Below are 19,710 nucleotides of genomic sequence, written 5' to 3'. Positions count from 1 at the left end.
GTTAACTGTTGTGAAAGGAATGGACAGGAAGAACTAATGTAAAAAATAAACTAACTAGCGTAAAACCTACTTTTTGTTATAAACCTATACCCAACTAAATGACTAAAATGCTATTGGTAAATAATTAGTAGTATATAGTAGTTGTAATTTAATTAAAAACTCCCTAAAAAGTTCATATGCTTGCAAATATTAAATATAAATTAAAGTACATTTCTTTTCTTTTTCAGTACTGGAGCTAAACTTGTGTTTGTTTTCATTGTCATTCAGGATGGATGGTTGGTTGAAGCTTAGTGCTAGCTTCAGTTCCTAAGTTTATAAGTCCCCCAGTCCCCCTCTCACCCCCTTCTTTGTATTTTTTTTTTTCAATAATGAAGAACTTAATAGACATTTGCAAATCCAAAAAATGCCTGTAAAGGCATTTGCATCTCTGCTTCTGCTAATGCTGCAATATCCTCATAAACTCTCCGTTTAGAGCCTGTCAGTTTGCCGACATAAAAAGGCTGACAATGGACAAAAAATCAATGTGTATACCACCCCCCCATGGTACTGAAAAGTGACCCTTGGCATATAAAGTTATGTTCCAGATGAAATAGACTTTCTGGGTACTTAGTTTCTAAAATAGTTTCCTAAGATTTCATACCTTGCATATAGTGTTGAAGAATAGTCTAAAACCATGTTGAGAGTTGCTAAGAGTCCAAAAGAAGAATAGATGGTTAAGTATTTATAGTATTTTTTTCAAAGATCATAGCTAACATCAGAAAGTATGACTGTGTGTCTGTAGTGCTCACAGGATATGGGAACTTTGGAATATGGGTAGTGGTAGCAGTTTTCCATATTTATGAGAACTCCTGTACAAAGAGTTTAAATGTCAGAGGGCAGTAGGTATAGAAAGAGGGCTTTTAAAATAATTTTAAGGGGAAAGGTATACCATGAGTTGTGACTTTTGTGGTAATACTGCAAGCAACTTGTACGTTCCAGAAGAAATGTATTTTGTTGAAAGCTGAAGTTTTGTATGTAGAAGTAATTGAGGACTAGAGTAGGTTTAGTGTGTAGGTTTCGGGGTGAGGAGTCCCAGTTGATTACATGTAAGCACTAATATAATAGGATATCTTTGGTGTAGGGAAATCATCTACTGGTAGTGTAATGGAAGGGTTGTGGCTTCTTAAAGGACAAATGGGAGGACAGAGCTGTCATCCTGAATGCATTAGACAGAACTGTATAGGGATAAAATGTTAGGGAATATTTTTGAGTACAATATCCAGTGGAGTGAAATCCCGCTAAGATTTGGGCAAATAGGCTGTGTTACTTATTGAATTAAATTAAGGAAGACCACGTATTTTTAAGGTATTTTTAGATGAGCCAAGACAGTTTTGGTTTAATTCTGTTAGGAGAATGAAGTTTAATTTATGAAGACCATTAAGGTAGCAAGTCGAGGGCGGAGATGTAGCTGAAGGGGGAGATGGTTGAGGTAGCAAGGAGATTTATACCGTAGCCTCTAACTTAATGACCGGCCAGTTGGGATCATGTTCTGTGCTGGATGAAGAGGACAGAGCTAGTGTGGTACTAAGGTGTTTTAAAGCGAAGATGATGAAAGTACCAACAACTGTTTTACTGATCTGGTCTTGTCAAAAGGCAAAGTGCTGATCATCAAGCCTCCCTCAATGTGCTTTGAGTCCATAACCTTAGTGGTTAACAATGGGCCACTTCTTTGTTCCTGACCATTTCAGTGCCATGCATGCTTACAGTTGAATGGTGCTAGTTTGCAGACTGAAACCAGTGCTTCTTCTTCTTGCGGTAGGTAAGCCTGACTGTTCATGCCCTTTGTTACTCACCAGATTCTTCCACTGCCCACACTGCTAGTCAAACATTGGTCATTTGGGTTATAGTCAGGCCTTTATTCCTGTATGTATTCCATGGAGATCAGGTTCATATCTCCCTGTTTTAGCGAGGTGTGTATGATGGTAAAAATGTATGTGCCTTGGTTTAATAACTAAGCCTGAGTAGGTCAGATTTATTGTTTATACTAAGGTTGTTAATATGTGCAGGTTTGTGTCTGTTTGTTCGTGATTCAGCAATGCAGGAGAATTAGCCTGTTTGTTTTGAGAAGCAATCTGAGACACTGAACTTGTCTTAAGTTCTGTGTTAACAGAATATAGAATGTTTAAAAAGATAATTTAAAAATAATTTTCTTGGGTGGCGAAAGCCAGGGTGCATTTTTTGGCTAGGCTTGTATGGGCCCTAGGACCAATAGCCTAGTACCTACCTATGAACCTATAATGGAGAGCTGTGTGACCATGGGCTAATCTTTTTGGTAGCTGTTGTGGTGGGTGTTGTAGGTAGATTATGTGGAAGCAAGAGACTAATCCCTGGAAAAGCGGTGACAAGTAGTGGAAATGTACTGCCAAGAAGAGGAGGGGACATCAAAGAGCTTAAGAAAATTAGGTGAACTTTATACTTAATGGCAAGAATCTCTGAAACCAAAATGAAATGCATTTATTAACATTAAGTGCATGGTGTAGAGCAGATGCCATAATCAGGATAAGCCAAAAGGTAGTAGTTCAGATGAAAAACAATGACCAGATGTTGAATTTTGTTTGAAGAGTGGAAGTTACCAATGCCATAGGTTAAAAGAAAACACCATTATAAAAAGTCTTCTTTTTCAGATCTTTATTGAAAGTAGTCATAATCAGGCATAGTAGTGAAGACCTTGTAGACTTGCACAGGGGAAGTCTTGTGTTCTGTTATCTGGATTACTGGCTTATGGGGATCCCATTTATGGACTTTCTGCTAGTTATGCTAGTTTAGGATGTCTTTGCTCACAAACCATCTGCATATGTCTGTAAGCTAGAAATAGACCTGACTGGTCCAGGTTCAGAAGAAGCTCGCTAGAGCAGAGATGAGCACAATATTTTCCATCATTCCAGCCAGCAGAGTCCTCAGGAAGTCATAGCTTTGTGACCCAGCTGAGATCACATTAAGTAGTTCAGGCTCAGACCCATTTAGACAAATCTGCAGAATTAACTGTCCCAAGCAGAGCAAAATATAATAGGAAATTCAAAAACAGACTGCAGAGGTGGTCCACTATCATAAATCAACTTTACAACAAGAGAAAAAAAAACTTCTTTAATTGCATAGCAGGTCCACAACTCCTCATAAAGAGCATTGCACAAAAATCCTTACCAAAGAACTGAAAAAAATATAATTTGGACTGGTAAAGCAACCCATGAATTCAGGTTACTTTCCGAAGCTACAGATAATTGCAGGTCCTCCTTAAGCTACATTAGGAAGCAAAGGAACAATACCCAACAGTTGTCGGAACTTATCCTAAATGGGGCCACCCACTCTGACCCAAAATACATTGCCAATATACTAGCATGTTTAGTGCAAACTTCAACCCTAAAACATCGGTCTAAACACCATGTCCCAAAATCCCTTGTACCTCCTATCACCACCAAGAAACTTGTTCTGAAGGTGCTATAAAAGACCAAAAATATCTCCCCCGTGGAGATATACCTGGATGTTTAATAAATTTGGTCAAACATGCTGAGCCTGTGCTCAAATTGTTTAATCTTACCTTAGTCACAAGATTTGTTCCTGAGTTATGACACACCACAGTGGTGATATCCCTCAACAAGTGTGCCCCTACCACAGAGCCTAGTAATTATAGTCAAGGAACGGAGTCCAACACTTAACACCCGTGTGCCTCTTAAGCTTAAATAGCTACAGTCCTCTTTTGTAATCGCATCTGGGGAAGATGTAATAAGACACTATGGAATAAATCCACCTAAAAAAAACACAATAGGCAATGGGATACAAAGTGAAAATCATATCTCCCTGTAAAGGAACACAGGTCAAAGACTTGAACCTGTGTCCCATTTAGCTGCAAAAAGGCCCATCAGCTTTACGAGCCTGATCTTCAAAGCTATGAAGCAAATCATAACTGATGTCATTAATTATGATATCAACAGTTTGACTTTTTCAAAGGGAAATCCTGCCTGTTAAATCCAGTTAACTTCACAGAGAGGGTCACACAGGCTGCTGACAGTGGTCATGCTGTTTTTATCTCTCCCTGTCATGGTTCCCAGGAAAAAAATGTAGTGCATTATGCTTGGTTGTATGGTCCATATGGATACAAATGTACACTAGGGCTTGATTAGTGGGCACAGCACTGGATGAGCCAGGCAGAGAGAGGGGAGGAGTGAGGGGGTATACCTCAATCACCCCTCTCTCTGTTTCTTTCTGGTAGGATGGGAGGTAGCACAAATGTAAGAAGCACATGTAGATCTAGTATGCCCGTGTGGAAGTGAGGGACCACTAAGACCTCACAACACTACTTTCCTTTGCAGGACTAAGTATGCATGCGAAACACAGGGCCTAAAGGGGGAAAAAACTTTTACCCACTCCTTATGGCTGCCTACGTGATGGCTTCTCTAGGGGGACAGTCACTCTCCATGATGAGATGACAAATGGGTTATTGTCCAAGAGGAGGAGCTGATGACAGGAATGCAGCTGGGGCAAAAATTGCAAAATTAAAGGGGAAAAAAAAGAAAGTGAAAATGCAATGCATCGTGTTTTATAGCAACAGTGTTAAAAATGGTGATAGCGAATCTGTGCGTAGAATTATCGAGGAGTATGACTGCTTGTAGACAGTGAGACCTTGCTTTGCTGTCCAAAAACAATCTGTCACAAAAAGTTCATATTCACTTTCATAGGTTCATAGATTAGTACTAAGCTAACTGCCCTTACGAGACATTTTAAGCCTAGCCAATTGTCCCTTGTGAGACTCAAACCCTGCACCTTGTGTTTGTAAGGCAAACACCTTAACCATTAGGCCACCCATTTTATTTACTGATTCATTTATTTTAGAAATGCTGAGTAAGTGAGGCCGTACTTAGCTCTACTGTCTGTCCGAAAGATCAGGAGTTACACAGCTACTTTCATGGCAACAGCTCTCCTTTCAATTTTTGCTCAGGCTAGCTGCAAAACTTCAAAATAAGTTATGGTATCACAGAGCTTGAAATCCAGGAGCAGTATGTCAGCCAGTCAGGCTGCTGTTTATGCCTTTTTGCTATCCTTTCAGCTCCAAATACTGCAGTAGTCTGAGCATCATTTATACCAACAAGGTCAATTGGCATGCTCCGCCCGAAAGTCATGAGCAGAAAATTCTGCCTCATAGTTCAAGATAAACATCAAATTTGTAATAATGATCTGTGCAGATGTCATAGGAATTCGGAGATTTACTCTGCTTCTGAAGTGTTTTCCAGGAATGGTACACACACTTCATTCTCCAGGCTGTGATGCATCAGGAGCTTTCTGGTGTTTCAGGAAATGAGTTTTGTACTGATTGACTATGACACCATCATATCATAATGAACAAAGATGAAACATTCTAAATAGCAGATTTATTGATGTTTTGTACTTTTAAGTCGTTCCATAGACCTTTAAAATTTTTTTACACCTTTATTGAATTATCAGTGAAGACCTAGGGGAACATACATTTATATAAAAGAAAACCATATTAGCATGTTACTAGTTAAAACGTTATAGATCACATCATTAATCTGATATTACATGCATTGCTAAATTCCTGCCTACCCACAAGTCTCATTCATCCTCCAAAACATTTTGCATGTATTGTTTTCACAATTTCCATTTTTTCTATGTAATTATCTCCTACCCATTTCTAAAGATTCCACTTCCAGTTCTTTTATCTCTGTTACTATATTCAATACTTAAAATACAGTTGGTTTAGACTTTGATTTCCATTTTCTAGAAATTTTTTTTTTTTTTTGGCAGCCACCAGAATTAAACTTGGCAAAGAATTTCTGTATCCAGGCATTTCAGATCTTGTATCCCAGTTCAAAAAAATCATTCCTTAGTCACATCCATTTGCTCACCCAATCATTGCTAACTTACTGTGATTGATTTTGATAGTTATTGTGCAGTATTTTATATGCCCTACCAATAATACTTTTTTTTAACAACTTCTGTTTTAGATTAAATTAAAAACCCTATCTGAGCAAGTCTTTCACTTAGGGTTCCCCTAGCACTTTCTATTTGCTTGTACTCTGATATCAATTCCTGACAGGGAAGGCAGTCTCTGCAGTCCAAATATCTTCTTGGCTTCTTCACATTCTGTTACCTTTCCCTGTGTATTTATTTCTTCCCAATACATTAGTACCTTTGCCAGTTTTCTACAATAAATTCCAGCCCCATCTTGCCTCTTTCTCTGTACCCTAATTACAGTAATCCCTATTGGCAAAATCTCATTCCTCCATTCTTATGGTGGCTTTGTTCCTAGAATATTTTCTGCTACTTTATGAATATAATACACTGTATGGCTGTTATTATTCTCCTTAAGGATCTGCATCCAAAAACCTATTCGCTCCTTATTTGTTTAATTTCCACCCTGTTTCATCATCATGACTAGAAAATTTCTGAACTTTTTAAAAGGTTGTACCATAAATTCTTTTTTAAAACACCTTTATTGAATTATCACTTGTGATATAGGCAAGTGTACAGTTATATAAAAGAAAACAAACCATGCTATAATGTATATAATTACAAATGTTATACATCACATATATTCTTCTGTACAGTATAATCAGTCCAACATTATACAAGCTGGTCAATTCCTGCCTTTCCTTAAACCTCATTCCTCCTACAAATATTTTTCTGCATATATTGTTCCCAGTTTCCATTTTGTTCTATGTAATTTGATCCTACTCCTTTCTCCCCACTGACTCCAATCCCCCCCACCATTTTCAACCTTAAACCCATATCTACCAGCTACATAAAAAGACTTCTCTCCAAACTAAATCCCTGCTCTAATGCCCCAGATAACATACTCTCAACCTTCCTGAAATCTGCTGCTGATGGGATTGCTTTCCCTATTAGTATCCTAATTAATAGATCCATACAAGAATCTTATGTCCCTAAGCTGTGGCGTACTGCCTACACTCTACCCCTTCACAAAGACAGTAAAAATACTAATGCCTCTAATTTCTGCCCCATAGCAATCCTCTCCCCCTTCACAAAGGCAGTACAAATACTAATATCTCTAATTTCTGCCATATAGCAATCTTCTCCCCAATCTCCAAAATCCTAGAAAAATGTGTGCATCGCCAGCTTATACCTTTCCTAACTCAAAACCACCTCCTCACCCCAATCCAACATGGATTCCGACCTGGGCGAAGCACTACTACGGCTCTTAATCTTCCTACCATCTAAAACCTTCCCATTCGACAAAACCTCTTTTCAAGTTCTAAGCCAAAACAACTCCCCCATCGAAATCGTCCCCTCTGCCAAATTACTAGACGTAACTATAGACGAGCACCTACAACTCATTACAGCTCAACGACTTCTCTTCAACCCTACCAAATGCCCAGCCCTCTCAAACATCTTTTTCCCCTATGTTCCAAACAGACCTCTTATATCTGCACAACAAAATCTAATTACTGTTCATAAACCTAGTCGTACACCAGGACAACTACTCCTCTCTTTTCCCTTGCCAAAAAATGGAATTCCCTTCCACCCTCCCTTAGTGCAATGCAGACTGTGGAAAACTTTAAAACTCAACTTCATTCCTATCTCTCCTCCATCTGGAAATGTAATTGCATCCTTCCAACCTAGCTTATCTCTGCTAACCCTTACTAACCAAGTTGATTCCAACTAATCTGTGCTAACTTCTCATCATATCTGAACAAATAACTCTATTACTTTTGAATATGTAAACATGTTGTACCACTACTTTAATTCCTATTCAAAACTGTAGATTTAAAGACTTAAAATTATAACTATTAACAGTTGGCTGTACTAAAATACTTCAGACTTATTACAGGTATCCTCTTAGATCAATCATTGTAAATACTTTCTGAATTTGTAAATATGTGTGCATCAGTACTTATTCCTGTTATATTTTACTATATAGTACTTTGTACTCTGTATAGTGTATTGTATTCTGTATTTTTTGGAGTTTTTCTCCCCGGGTCTCCACTGAAAACAGGCTCCCTAGGCCCAGTGGACTTCCCCAGTCATCAATCGGAAATAAATAAATAAAGATCTCACTTCCAATTTTTTTTTATCTCTTTTACAATATTCATTACTTCACATACAGTTTAGACTTGGATTTCGATTTTCTAATGATTGCTTTTTTGCAGCCACCAGAATTAAACTTGACAAGACCTTACTATGTCAAGGTAATCCTGCATCCCAGCTCAAAAGAATGATTTCCTTATTTACATGCATTTGCTTGCACAGTATTTCTGATGGACTGCTCTGTAGGGAATTTTTAAAGTCTGTCAACTCAATACACTCCCAAAAATATATGTTCCCAGTTACCTTTCTTCCCCATCACATCTCCAACATTTGCCATCAACCTAAGCAAGAATTCTTTGGAGTCTGCTTGGGGTATAAAAATACCTATGCCAACACATCCAAGTAAAAATCCTAAATCTTCTGGACTTCGTCTCATATTTGGGAGCTTTATATATGTCCTGCCATTGTTTATTTGTGAATTACTTAGCCAGTCTTTTCCCAATCTTTTCTAACCTCCTCAGATTGATTCCTATAGTTATTGAACCCCCCCTTGCTTCATCATCATACCTTTCCACTTTGAATTGTAGTTTTTGCTTGTGTTTTGTATGAGAGCCTTAAATGTGTAGCTCTAAAATGTCCCTTCAAATCAGGTAATCCTAAACCACTTTGTTCTGTTGGAAGGAGCAGCTTATCTCACTTGTCTGTTGTCCTCTTCCCCTCCCAGATAAAATCCTGTAACTCTTTATAAATGACTATCCACAACTTCTAGTCTGTCTGCTAAAAATATGCCTGACCTGTGTATAAAACTAAAGGGACTAAAAACATTTTTACTGAGTGTATCTTGCTATCCCTATCCAAAGACTAGAGCTTCCAGTTTCTCAGTTTTTGTATTATTCTAAAGACTTAAACCTTGCCTGTGATATAAATAGGACCTGCTGGAGAGATAGGTATGGATCCCAGAGACTACCCCATCTATGGAACAGGCTACCCATCCATGTGAAGGAGAGTTCCTCCCTAACCCAATTCAAGTGCAACATGGACAATCGGATGGGAAACCAGAAATTCATCCTTGGTTTGGCACCTATGTCTCTAGTGGACACAGGTAACCTGCAAATGGTTCTTCTCCCAGGCCCATCCTTACATTTATCAAGGGCATCAGAACTTGTCAAAGATTTGGGATGCATGGCTAGGCTTAAAAAGGCCTTTGTGGTCGTTAATCTAGTAAATACCTATAAACTTATGTTTTTAGTCTCTTCCCACATATCCTTAGCTGCCATAACAGAAACCTTTTTAACTCATTTTCCTAAATACTTCATTTTATCATGTACCTGTAAATATGGGTACTGCTGAACCAGTTCATGCGTGGGTACATAGTTTACAGCTATAGCCTTTGTTTTATCTTCATTCATTTTATATCCCCCAAAAAACTGAAACGGTCTCAGAATGTTCCACAACACAAAGGTGTTCTTTTCTGGTTTTATCAGGTCCAAAATAATATCGTCTGCAAATATAGCCATCTTTTCTTGATTACCATACCAATTATATCCTTGAATTTCTAAGTCTCTTATTAGCTTTGCCAGTGGTTCTAAATATAAGACATTTAAAGGGGAAAGATGACATCCCTGCCTTCCTCTGCTCAGACGCAACTTATCAGAGAGGAATCCTCCCACTTTGATTTTAGCCTCCAGTCCCTCATATTTCCTCCTAATTAATCTTACTATTGTATCAGGGAATGCAAATGGTTCCATTGCCCTACTCATAAAATCCCAGCTTACTCTGTTGAATGTTTTCTCTGCATCAAGGTCCACCAACAACAGCGGTATTTTCTTACAATCTGCTTCCCTCTGAATCACCATTGAACTAATAACATTGTCAGATGTTTGCCTACCCTCCACAAAACCACATTGATGCATAGCTGTAATTTTTGGCAACACCTTTGCCATTCTTTTAGTCATTGTAGATATAAACATTTTATAATCATTAGCTCACTGAAGCCTAAAATGCACTTTTTGTATACTTCTAGTTCACACCCATACTTCCGTATGGCATCCAGAAGTTTTTTGGGTCTGGCTTCTAACTAACTAAGTGAATTACCAGCTAATAATAGGCAGTATTAGAAAGAGCAATGCATTATTAATAAAATGACGATACGTTTGTTAGTGTAGGATATTCTGCAGTGGAGAAATTAATTTTTGTTTGCCACTTCTTATTCATATTTTCATATTTATGGTCATATTATCATAACTGAGAGACCATCATTTTATTGAGGTGTATGGTATAAAACATCTGTGGGGGAGATGGGTCAAGTCACTGAAAATGCTGGTCTTATATTACACTATACTGTAAATATTGCTAGTTGTTTTATAGTAATTATGAAAATAAGCAATATTTCCGTATGTACGTAATACTTCAAAAACTAAGTGACTTACAAACTGTTGCATGAGATTAGGTGAAACCTTAGATGTTGTTGATGAAAGCTATTTAATATTTGCAGTATAAGTTGCACATCTTAAGAGATATCCAGTATTGTTTGTATTGTAATTATACAGTCAAACCTATGCTTTCATATTTCTGTAAATATCTCAGTAAATATGGACTTATAAATTTCTTGGGGTCATGTGAAAATTGCAACAATATATGTGTGGGTTTTATAATTTTTCAAGATGAGAAAAATATGTTTGTGAAAATTTAGAAAAAATATAATTTGAGGTTTGTGCGCATTAACAATATATTACAGTATCTATGGAAAAGACTATGAATGCACTATTATCACTATAAAGAATTCTAATCACTGATGACATTCCTATTTGCACAGGTTTACTATCATTTATTGTTCACAAAATATTTTCATTTGTTTATCGTAAGTTTATAAACTTGCTTGTTCAGAAAATGCTCTGGAATGCAAAATGTGTGTAGGCTGCTAGAGGTTTGATATTCCATACCACATTGGAGTTAGTTAAAATTGAAATGGGCCTATATGAAGCTAGATCTGGCCGGGCTTTCCCATCTTTAGATATTACAGCAACCACCGTTTATTTTCCCAGGATGTTGGTGCTTCACTTCCTTCTAAAATACTGTTAAACAAAACCTTTCCAGATCTTTTATCACTTTCTTCCATCCTAGCTTCCAGACTTCCACCAGAATGCCATCAATTCTTGGAGACTTTCCTGCATATTGGTCACCGTTTTTGTCTCGCCTTCTCCTATCTTAACTGTTAATTTTTTAGCTTCATCTACCTGTAACCTTGGCATATTTATGTCTTCCATACATAATTCCATTGTACTTTTTCTTGATTTCCACTTTCTGTACCTTATACAAATTTGCACCTAATTTCTATTACTTCTACAGGATTTTTGGATGTTCTTTATAGTCACTGTTGCAGTACTAATCCATGGGACTTCCTGCCATGCAGAAGCTTGTGACTAGCCCAGTTTCCAGAATCTTAGTATTGTTCCAAGATAACAGATGTTTTATGACTGATATCTGGACATTGGGATGGAAGAAAGGTGTTCATCGGTGCCATCTTCATTTCTTTCTAGCTGTACAGTCCGATGTGTTTCACATGTGCTTTATATGCTCACAGTTCATCATTTGGCTCATGTTTCCAGAGTTCCTCTGCTTCCAGTAATTTCTTCCCTAAATTAATGTTAAAAAACATAACTGTCCTGTTAGAAGCAAATCCCGCATTAAGATTTTCACTTGTTTGCTTTTTTTTATTTGGGGGTCTCAGCACAACTTCTCTAACTGCAATGACTGTGGTAAATTCCATGCAAAACCCTTAAATGTAGGGCCAAGGTACTCACTTCACATATGGAATCCTCATTGTCCCCTTCTTCAGAAACGTCACAACTCCCATCATTTGCAGGTTCTGCTACCATTCTGACGAGTACTGGTGTTATCGCAAAAAAGAGAAAAGATGAAAGACCCAGGGTTTCGGAGTCTACAGAAGAAACAATTGTGTTTACCTCTAAGTCGCCAGAGGACTTTAGTGAGGCACCTTTGCAGCCCCAAATACTGGCGACCCTGGAAGACCACCCTTCTTATAGCTCCCTTCAGCTAGAAGAGTCTCTGAACTGCAGGCTGTCATGGGTATAGAACCCTTCACTGTCTTCCAGAAAGACTGGGTAATCCTCAGTGGTAGCCCTTCATTTATGTCCAAGGTGGTTTCTGAACTCAACCTTAACCAGGCTATCCATGTGCCAGTTTTTTTCCCAAATCCATAGAACAAGGCAGAAAGAATCCTGCACTTTCTGGATGTCCACAGACAGATCAGATGCACCTGGACTGAACAAAGACTCCGGACAGGGCAGACCAGTTGTTGGTATCCTTCGCAGAGGGAAAACAGGGCAGGCCTGTCTCAAAGCAAGCTATCTCAAAATGGATTGCAAACTGCATCAGATTCTGTTATACACAACATGGAATGCCTTTGCCTGGCTGCATTAGCACCCAGCCTACCAGCCATGGGATAACTATCATTGCCTTCCTCAAAGGAGTGCCCATTTAAACAGTCTTAGAGGCAGCCACTTGGAGTTCTGTTCACACCTTCACAAAACATTACAACTTAAGTCAGGCATCCAGGATAGGGTTCACCTCTGCCACCCTATAAAACATTATTTCTTAAAGTATGCTATTTTATCTCCTCCACCCTTGGTGTGTCTTTGAGAATCTTCCCAAAGATTAGTACTGCTACACTGACTACGAAGAACATAATATAGTTGTGTCCCACTTTCCATAATTGTAAATGTTTAAGTCGATCAGTGTTGCAATACATATTCCCTTCCTCCTATCCCTCATCTAAGTAGGGACTCCATGTCCCTCTGCTTCTTCTTATCTGTTTGGCTCGTCCCAACCTACTCTTTGTTTGTTCCCTTTTGCATTCACTACCAAGTTGTCAGTTGAAGAGGTCATGCTGTCATCGGGCATCAGACTGCTTTCCTGGCTTAGAATGACCTGTAGATGGCGCTGATTAATGCGTTTCTTATACCTTGACATATAGATGTTGGTCATAAAATGTCAGTCATCTTGGGGTGATGCTAAGACTGTGGGAATCGGGCCGATCACAGGCTGCTGCATAGCAGGAAGTCCCAAGATTAACTAATGCAAAATTGATCTACTCAGACATCTACAGCTATGGTTAGTAGGACACCACTGTACTTTATTTTTGTTGTTATAGGCTCCCTACATTTAGCAACAACCTTTCTACTTTCCATTGCTTAAGTCATTGTGCTAAAAGATTTTTTACTCTGGAGTTATTATGAAAAAACATTTGTTTCACAGCCATCTTTTTAAATTCACGCATGTTATCAAGATACTCCCTTATTTTCTCTTTAGCACTCTACAACTGCACCGCTTCTGCGAGATTCGCCCTCATTCTGTAATACATTAACTTATGTCAGCCCCTCTAAATAATTCTTACTTCTTAACCATATCTTTTCTTTTATTTCTACCCTGTTTTTAAACTCTACTTTCATTTTATCCCACTCACTTAGCTATAAGTTGTGAATAACTTTCTATCTTCCCTAATAACTTCCATATAATTTCCACTACCCATTTCTTAAATTCCACTCTTATTAACAGATGGGAGAGAAGCATCAGTGTCTCATTTTTACTTCATTACCCTTCATTTTTATCTTGGTTATTATTGGCGCATGATCTGAAACACTTATTGTTTGTGTGTCAAACCTTGCAATGAAATGCACATGTTCCTGTGAAATATAATTTCTGTCTAGACTAGCCCAGATATTGTACCTTAGCACACAAGATCTAAATTCTCTCCTAGTTCCTACTACTAAAGTCACGTCTTCCATACCAAATATTTTCAGAAATGTCTTTAGTAATCTACCTTCTTTTGCTATATTTTTCCTTCTAGGCCCCCCAGATACATCCTCAGTGTTGCAAATCAAATTCTAGTCCCCACCTATAAGTAATATTCCTTGCTGAAAGTTGAATATTTCTCCCAAATTTTTTTCAAGCCCATAATAGCAGTTTTAGGTGGAATATAAATGCCAGCATAACCATCCTCCTTTGCCAATGGCCCCTTGCTACTGCAAATCTACCATTGTTTTATTTTTTCTTCTATCACTATTAGAGTTCCTCTAGCAATTAGTATAAGTACTACTCTTTCTATGTCCCTGATACTCTGCTGAATACCCATCCTGAAATCCTTTCTTTATCAAATTTATGTGGTTATTTCTTCCCAAATGTGTCGCATGTAGCATTGCTGTTTGCACTCAGAGTTTTTTTTATATAATTCAGTACTCTTTCCTTTCTGTCTATACCTGTGAGACCATTCACATTCCAAGATAGTGTGGAAAATGTTGCCTTTATGATATGAGGTTATTATTCCCACCTACTATATGAGAGCTTTTTTAGATGTCTATCTCCAACATTTGTGAGACATGCACCCACTAAATTTTGGCAGGGTGACCTTTTATGCAGTTGTTTCTTGCCATCCCCATTTGAACCTATGTCACATTTTACAAGACTTTATGATTTAATGAAAACCCTCAAACAGACAAACCCAGAACATTTCCATATTCTATTAACTTAATGCAAACACACAAAACTATGTACAACTTCAAATAATGACATTTAACCCTCCCGTTAGTAACAACTGCCCCAAACAGACAGCTGCAAACGGGCACTATCTGACCTAAAGTTAAGGTTATTCTTGCTAAGGTACATGTTACTGCCTGTGCTCCTACTTACACTAACTGCTCTGTTCTTGTTTTAGCTTCATTGTCCTCCCAGATGTGAAAAGCAGCTTTCATGCTTTCAGAAAACATTATCCTTTATCCTCAAAGAAACCAGTGCTCTGACTTTTTTTTTTTGCCCTGTAATCAGCTTGTCTCCATGAAAATGCAAGAAAAAAGTAACTCTCAGCTGCACGTTTCTAAAGTCACGCTAAACATTTATTACTAAAGCAAATCTTTTCATTACATTCAGTGTTCTCCTATATATGTGTTTACACTTAAAAATAAGCAAAGGGTCTTATTCCAGACATTCACCTAAGCAAAAGTAAGAGAAAACATATCAGCTGTGCATATATTATGATCTTACACTTCATCCCTCACCTCAACATCCAAGATTGCAGCCTAAGAAACATGCTTTTGTCTAGCCTTTTTTTCTTTTATTGTATTATAATGCTTTCATCTTTTAATACTAAAAATAATAAAGCAAGAAAATGGCATATTTTTACTTTATTATTGTTAGCACATGCAACAATATCTGAAAATGCTTTATTATTTAACATGTCATTTATATCATGAAATGTTTTATAGAAATACTGTTAAGAACAGAATATTGTTTTACTTAGAGTTACCTTTTTTCCTTCCTCTTCCCTTCCCCTTAGTGTCCTTCCAAACATTAATGATATGAAGTGGGACAAAAGCTTTTCAGTCACCCACAAGTTTAACAAGGTTAACAAAAGTCCATTCTTTCCACTTTTATTGTACAGCCATTTTCACAAATAGATCAGTACTTTGTAATTTCACATTTAGTAACTGATTTCCATGTTACTGAACTTCCTATTCTTCCACATCTCCCAGCTAATGACTCTGGTTCAATTAGAAGGTACTCCCGATTCTTCTAATCAACTCCTGTGCTTTTCTCTATCTCTCAAGCATTTTCCATTGGAACACTGGAAAAGGTTTCACTGGCAAAGTCTTCTCGGTGAGCTTTATAATCAGAAGAATGAGAAGCCGAGTCTGCTTCTGCTTGTTGACTCACTTTTTGTTTAACAAACATTTGTATTTTCTCCTTAGCCTATTCTGCATCAAAAAATGACTTTGACACTCCAAGAAAAGATATTCAAAAAGCTGGACACAGCACCTTGACATTCCCTGATTGCTGAAATAAATTTGCTTCTTTTCTTTGTGGTGTACAGTAAGTAATTTTCCACAAACACACTACTGTCTCCATCTTTTAATACTTTTTTGACACAATTTTGTCAGGATCAACTCTTCCTCATTGTAGAATTGCATGTTTACTAATACAGGTTCTGGCTGCTTTTTCATGGCCATCACTGGAGCATGCACACAGTGTGCCCTTTCATTAAACAAACCCTTCTGTGGAATACCAGTCCATTTGCTTATTTGTGCATTCATAAAATTAATTCAGTCTGTTTCTTCCAGTTTGTCTTGTATAACAGAACATCTCAGTTTTCCCTAAATGCTCTGTGCTCTAATACTGCCATTTTTTTAAACATCTCTTCTTTCGCAGTCAGTCCTACTGAGCCAGACTTTTCTTCATTTCGACCTCTGATTTTTGTAGTTGTATCATTTCATCTGAATATCAACTTAAAGCTTCGATTTTTCCAGCCTGTTATTTGAGTTGATATACTCCTTCATACGCCTTCGATGTTTCATTTATTTTAATCAGCTCTGAGCACATTTGAATTCTTTTTTTCTCTAGAATACTGGAATCCATGTCTTGCACTAAAGCTGGAGCTTGGACTTCTTTTTAATGAACATCTGCAGGATTCTTCCCAGCCAGTGTTTTCTCTTCAATTTTCCTAGTTGATTTTCTTTCACGCTCTTAGTTTCTTCTTTCCTGCAATCCAGGCAGTGTACTTACTGAATTTACTAAAAGTGGTAGAGTTCCTGGGCCTTATCTCTGTTTATTTTTTCCACAATAAGGAGAGCTGAAGTTAAATTGTTGATCAGTGTGCACCCATCTTGGAAGTACTACCATAAATTCCTTTTAAGCTGGCTTTTGCTACGTGATGCCAATGTTGAAGACAGTGTTGTACTATATACAACTTGATAAAGGAGATTTTTTACTAAGTGCCAGACTGTTGTGGTACAGGGAGGCAGGAGATGCTTCAAAACCTCTTGAATAGAGAGAATTAACCAATATAGACTGAAATGACAGCTTTGCAGCTACACAGTCACATAATCCCCATGTTGTGTACATCACTGTATAGTCAGCATGTTTGCAGACATTCCTAGTTGCTCCCAATGTGTCAAAAGAGGTGATACTAAGTCTATCACAGTAAGTGCTAAGGACCATGCTTATATTTTGGTCACTGATATGATTCTTTCTTCAGTTGGTAGAGGAGGTGAAGGTTTGCTGATGAGGATGAGAATTGGATAGACTGAGACATAGAAAACCCAGGTGCAGAAGCACTTCAGGCATTTGATAGTAACTTGCAGTGGGTTGAACAGTAGGAAAAAACAGATGATGCAGAGTAACTGCTGTTACTTAGACTGAGATTTGACTGCAAAAAAGATGCATGGCTTCTTAGTATACAGTCTGGTTGTTTTTATTATCTTTTTTGCATGCATTCTTTTAGTCTAAACAATTCTGTAAGTACTTAGATTTCTGTGTTGCTTTTTTTTTCTTCTCCTCTGACCATTAGCTACCACCAGCTCCTCTTCTCATTCACTGGTTCTGCTGGACTCAACTTTGCATTCTCTGCGCGGGTGAGGAGCTCAAGGATGCTAATGCAGCATCAAAACTGCTGCCAGGGAGTATGCCCTAACTCCTGTCATTTCACAACAGCCTTGCCAGCTCTGCAGCTTCTTCCCTGTGGAAGTGCATGCTCACTTCTTCACATGTACAACCTCCCAGCTAAGGGGCTCACCTCTTATGCAGCATGGGGCTCGCCAGGCTCATACACTGCTTATGCTGAGAAATCTATACTGCCTTCTTCCTTCCAAGGTGGGCAAACTGACATTGAATGTTCACTCCCAGCCTCCTCTTGTGGCCTGTCTTGCATATATGGCACAGGAGAGATCTCTGTGTAAAGAGACCATTCTGGTGTGTTGCTATTTTGATAATGATGCAAACCTTATTATTCATATACGTTTAATATACTGTACTGTATTTCTTTTGAATGTTGTAAAACAGTCAGATATTTGTAAACCAATCCATGCTGCAGAAATAAGCCCAGATAAGTGAGACCACAGTAGCCTCTGACTATCGAGTTTTATCTGCTCAGTGCTTGAGGTTTGAAATGGGAGGACATGAGTTGGATGTTGTCTCATATTCAAAAAATGATGTCACAGTATGTCCCGTAGGAAGCATACATGTCCTCATGTGCCAAAGCTTGAGAAAATAAAGAACTGTGCCACACTGGAGATATCAAAAGAGGATCCCCCAAGTGTTACTTCAGAAGGTCTTCTTGCAAGTCTTATGATATGGTGAATACCTCCTTTAGATGGAATTTGTATGAATGCATTTTGTGAATACTTACAACTAGGTAATAAAAACAACCAGACTATATACACTGTTCTAAGAAGTCATGTATCTCTTTGCAGTCAGATCTCAGATCACATAGTACTGTCCTATGAATTAAATTTATACTTAGTACCATGCAGTAATAAGCTGCAACTTGGTACATGACAACAGTCTGTGTGTTTGTGTGTATGTATGTATACATGCATATTATTACAAGACATTATTCAAGTGGAGCATTCTTTTTGTCATCCAAGATGTCTTTTAGTGTGTCCATCTTTGACATGGTTGGATCTGTCAGCAAATCCAGGAATTACATGTGTCGGCCTTGAGATGATGATTGCTGCTGTCGAAGAACGGAATTCTGGACTAAAGCATCTGAATCTGGCAGGTAGTATAATCAGCTGGACATCTTGATATGCATCAAATTTGTGATGTTTTATTTCTGAATATTTAGGAAGAAATGCATTCATTAATCTTAAATTAATTTTCAGTTTGACCATTGATCACCAGGTCAAGACCTCTAGTGAAAATATAAATTTCTTACTACTTATCACTAGCTTTTTGCCTTATGCACTTGAATCAATATACTCCTCTTTATTCCCCTCTCAAACATCACTTCTCCTGATGTTCTTCGTTCCACATTGCTGCAGTCCTAACTATTGGGTAGTCCGCTGTCCAGTCGGCCCGAATACCAGAGTATATGGCTGACGTCGGTCAGGGCGCATTAGACTGACGTCAGTACGTCAGGGTACTAATGCGCATGACCGACGTCATATCCTCAGTCTTTTGCCGCATGGTCCGATGCAGAAGCAGTTTTGCGAGTGCAGGTTGGCGTTTGAAATATTTCAAACCGGAGTTTCAGACCGAATCAGAGTTGGCTAAGTACCCGTTGGGGAACATTTTGGTTTTTCTTGCCTCAGTATTTAACCGGATGTCAGAAAAAGTGAATAACTGTATTTCTTGTGGGAAACAGATACCTCATAGGGATTACCATACCTTGTTTAGGGCCTGAGCACGGCGTTGTTGGATGCCGCTCTTGTGCTAGGTTTAACAAACGCACTATTAAGAGGAGGTTAGACTGTGCCAGGTTAGTGTTTGGGAAGCGTTGCAATTATAAAATGCCGTCGGATGCTCCGGCGCCAAGAAGCGCAAGGACAAAACAAAGCCTAGGGTTGATGAACCGGCAGTCCCGGACGTCGGTTCTTTAGAAGGCTCAGTGGAGCCAGAGGTTTTGCCAGGAGTTTCTATGGAGTCTCAGGCAGAAACTTTACTGTTACAGGATGTGCCTTCTCAGGAGGTAGGCCAGGCTGAGGGGCTTCTCAGGTAACTGTTCTTCCCTCTCTTTCCAAAGTAGTTAGAGCCTCTCCTTCTGTTGCCAAAACTTCTTTGAGAGGTAGGCCAAGTTCAGCTTCAGTGGGGGCTTCTCCTAGCATTTCGGTTCTGTACCTAAGAAACATATGCTTAAAATGGCAGAAGATTTGATTACTATGATTA

General features: G+C 38.3%; 1 protein-coding gene across 1 annotated transcript in view; it reads left to right on the top strand.

The window, feature by feature from the left end:
- Nucleotides 1–18,630, top strand: part of TONSL (tonsoku like, DNA repair protein) — a 1,124,870-nt gene extending 1,106,240 nt beyond the window's left edge. Inside the window, exon 25 of the mRNA XM_044066303.1 lies at nt 18,471–18,630. Within this exon, the coding sequence (XP_043922238.1) occupies nt 18,471–18,630 (160 nt within the window). The remainder of the gene's footprint in view (nt 1–18,470) is intronic.
- The last annotated feature ends 1,080 nt before the right edge of the window (nt 18,631–19,710 follow it).

This window comes from Protopterus annectens, chromosome 3.part1 (assembly GCF_019279795.1).
Source record: "Protopterus annectens isolate FY-2018-M chromosome 3.part1, PAN1.0, whole genome shotgun sequence".
In the NCBI taxonomy this organism is placed as follows: domain Eukaryota; kingdom Metazoa; phylum Chordata; order Ceratodontiformes; family Protopteridae; genus Protopterus; species Protopterus annectens.
Note: the sequence above shows the minus strand (reverse complement) of the source record. Positions and strands in the feature narration are given on the sequence as shown.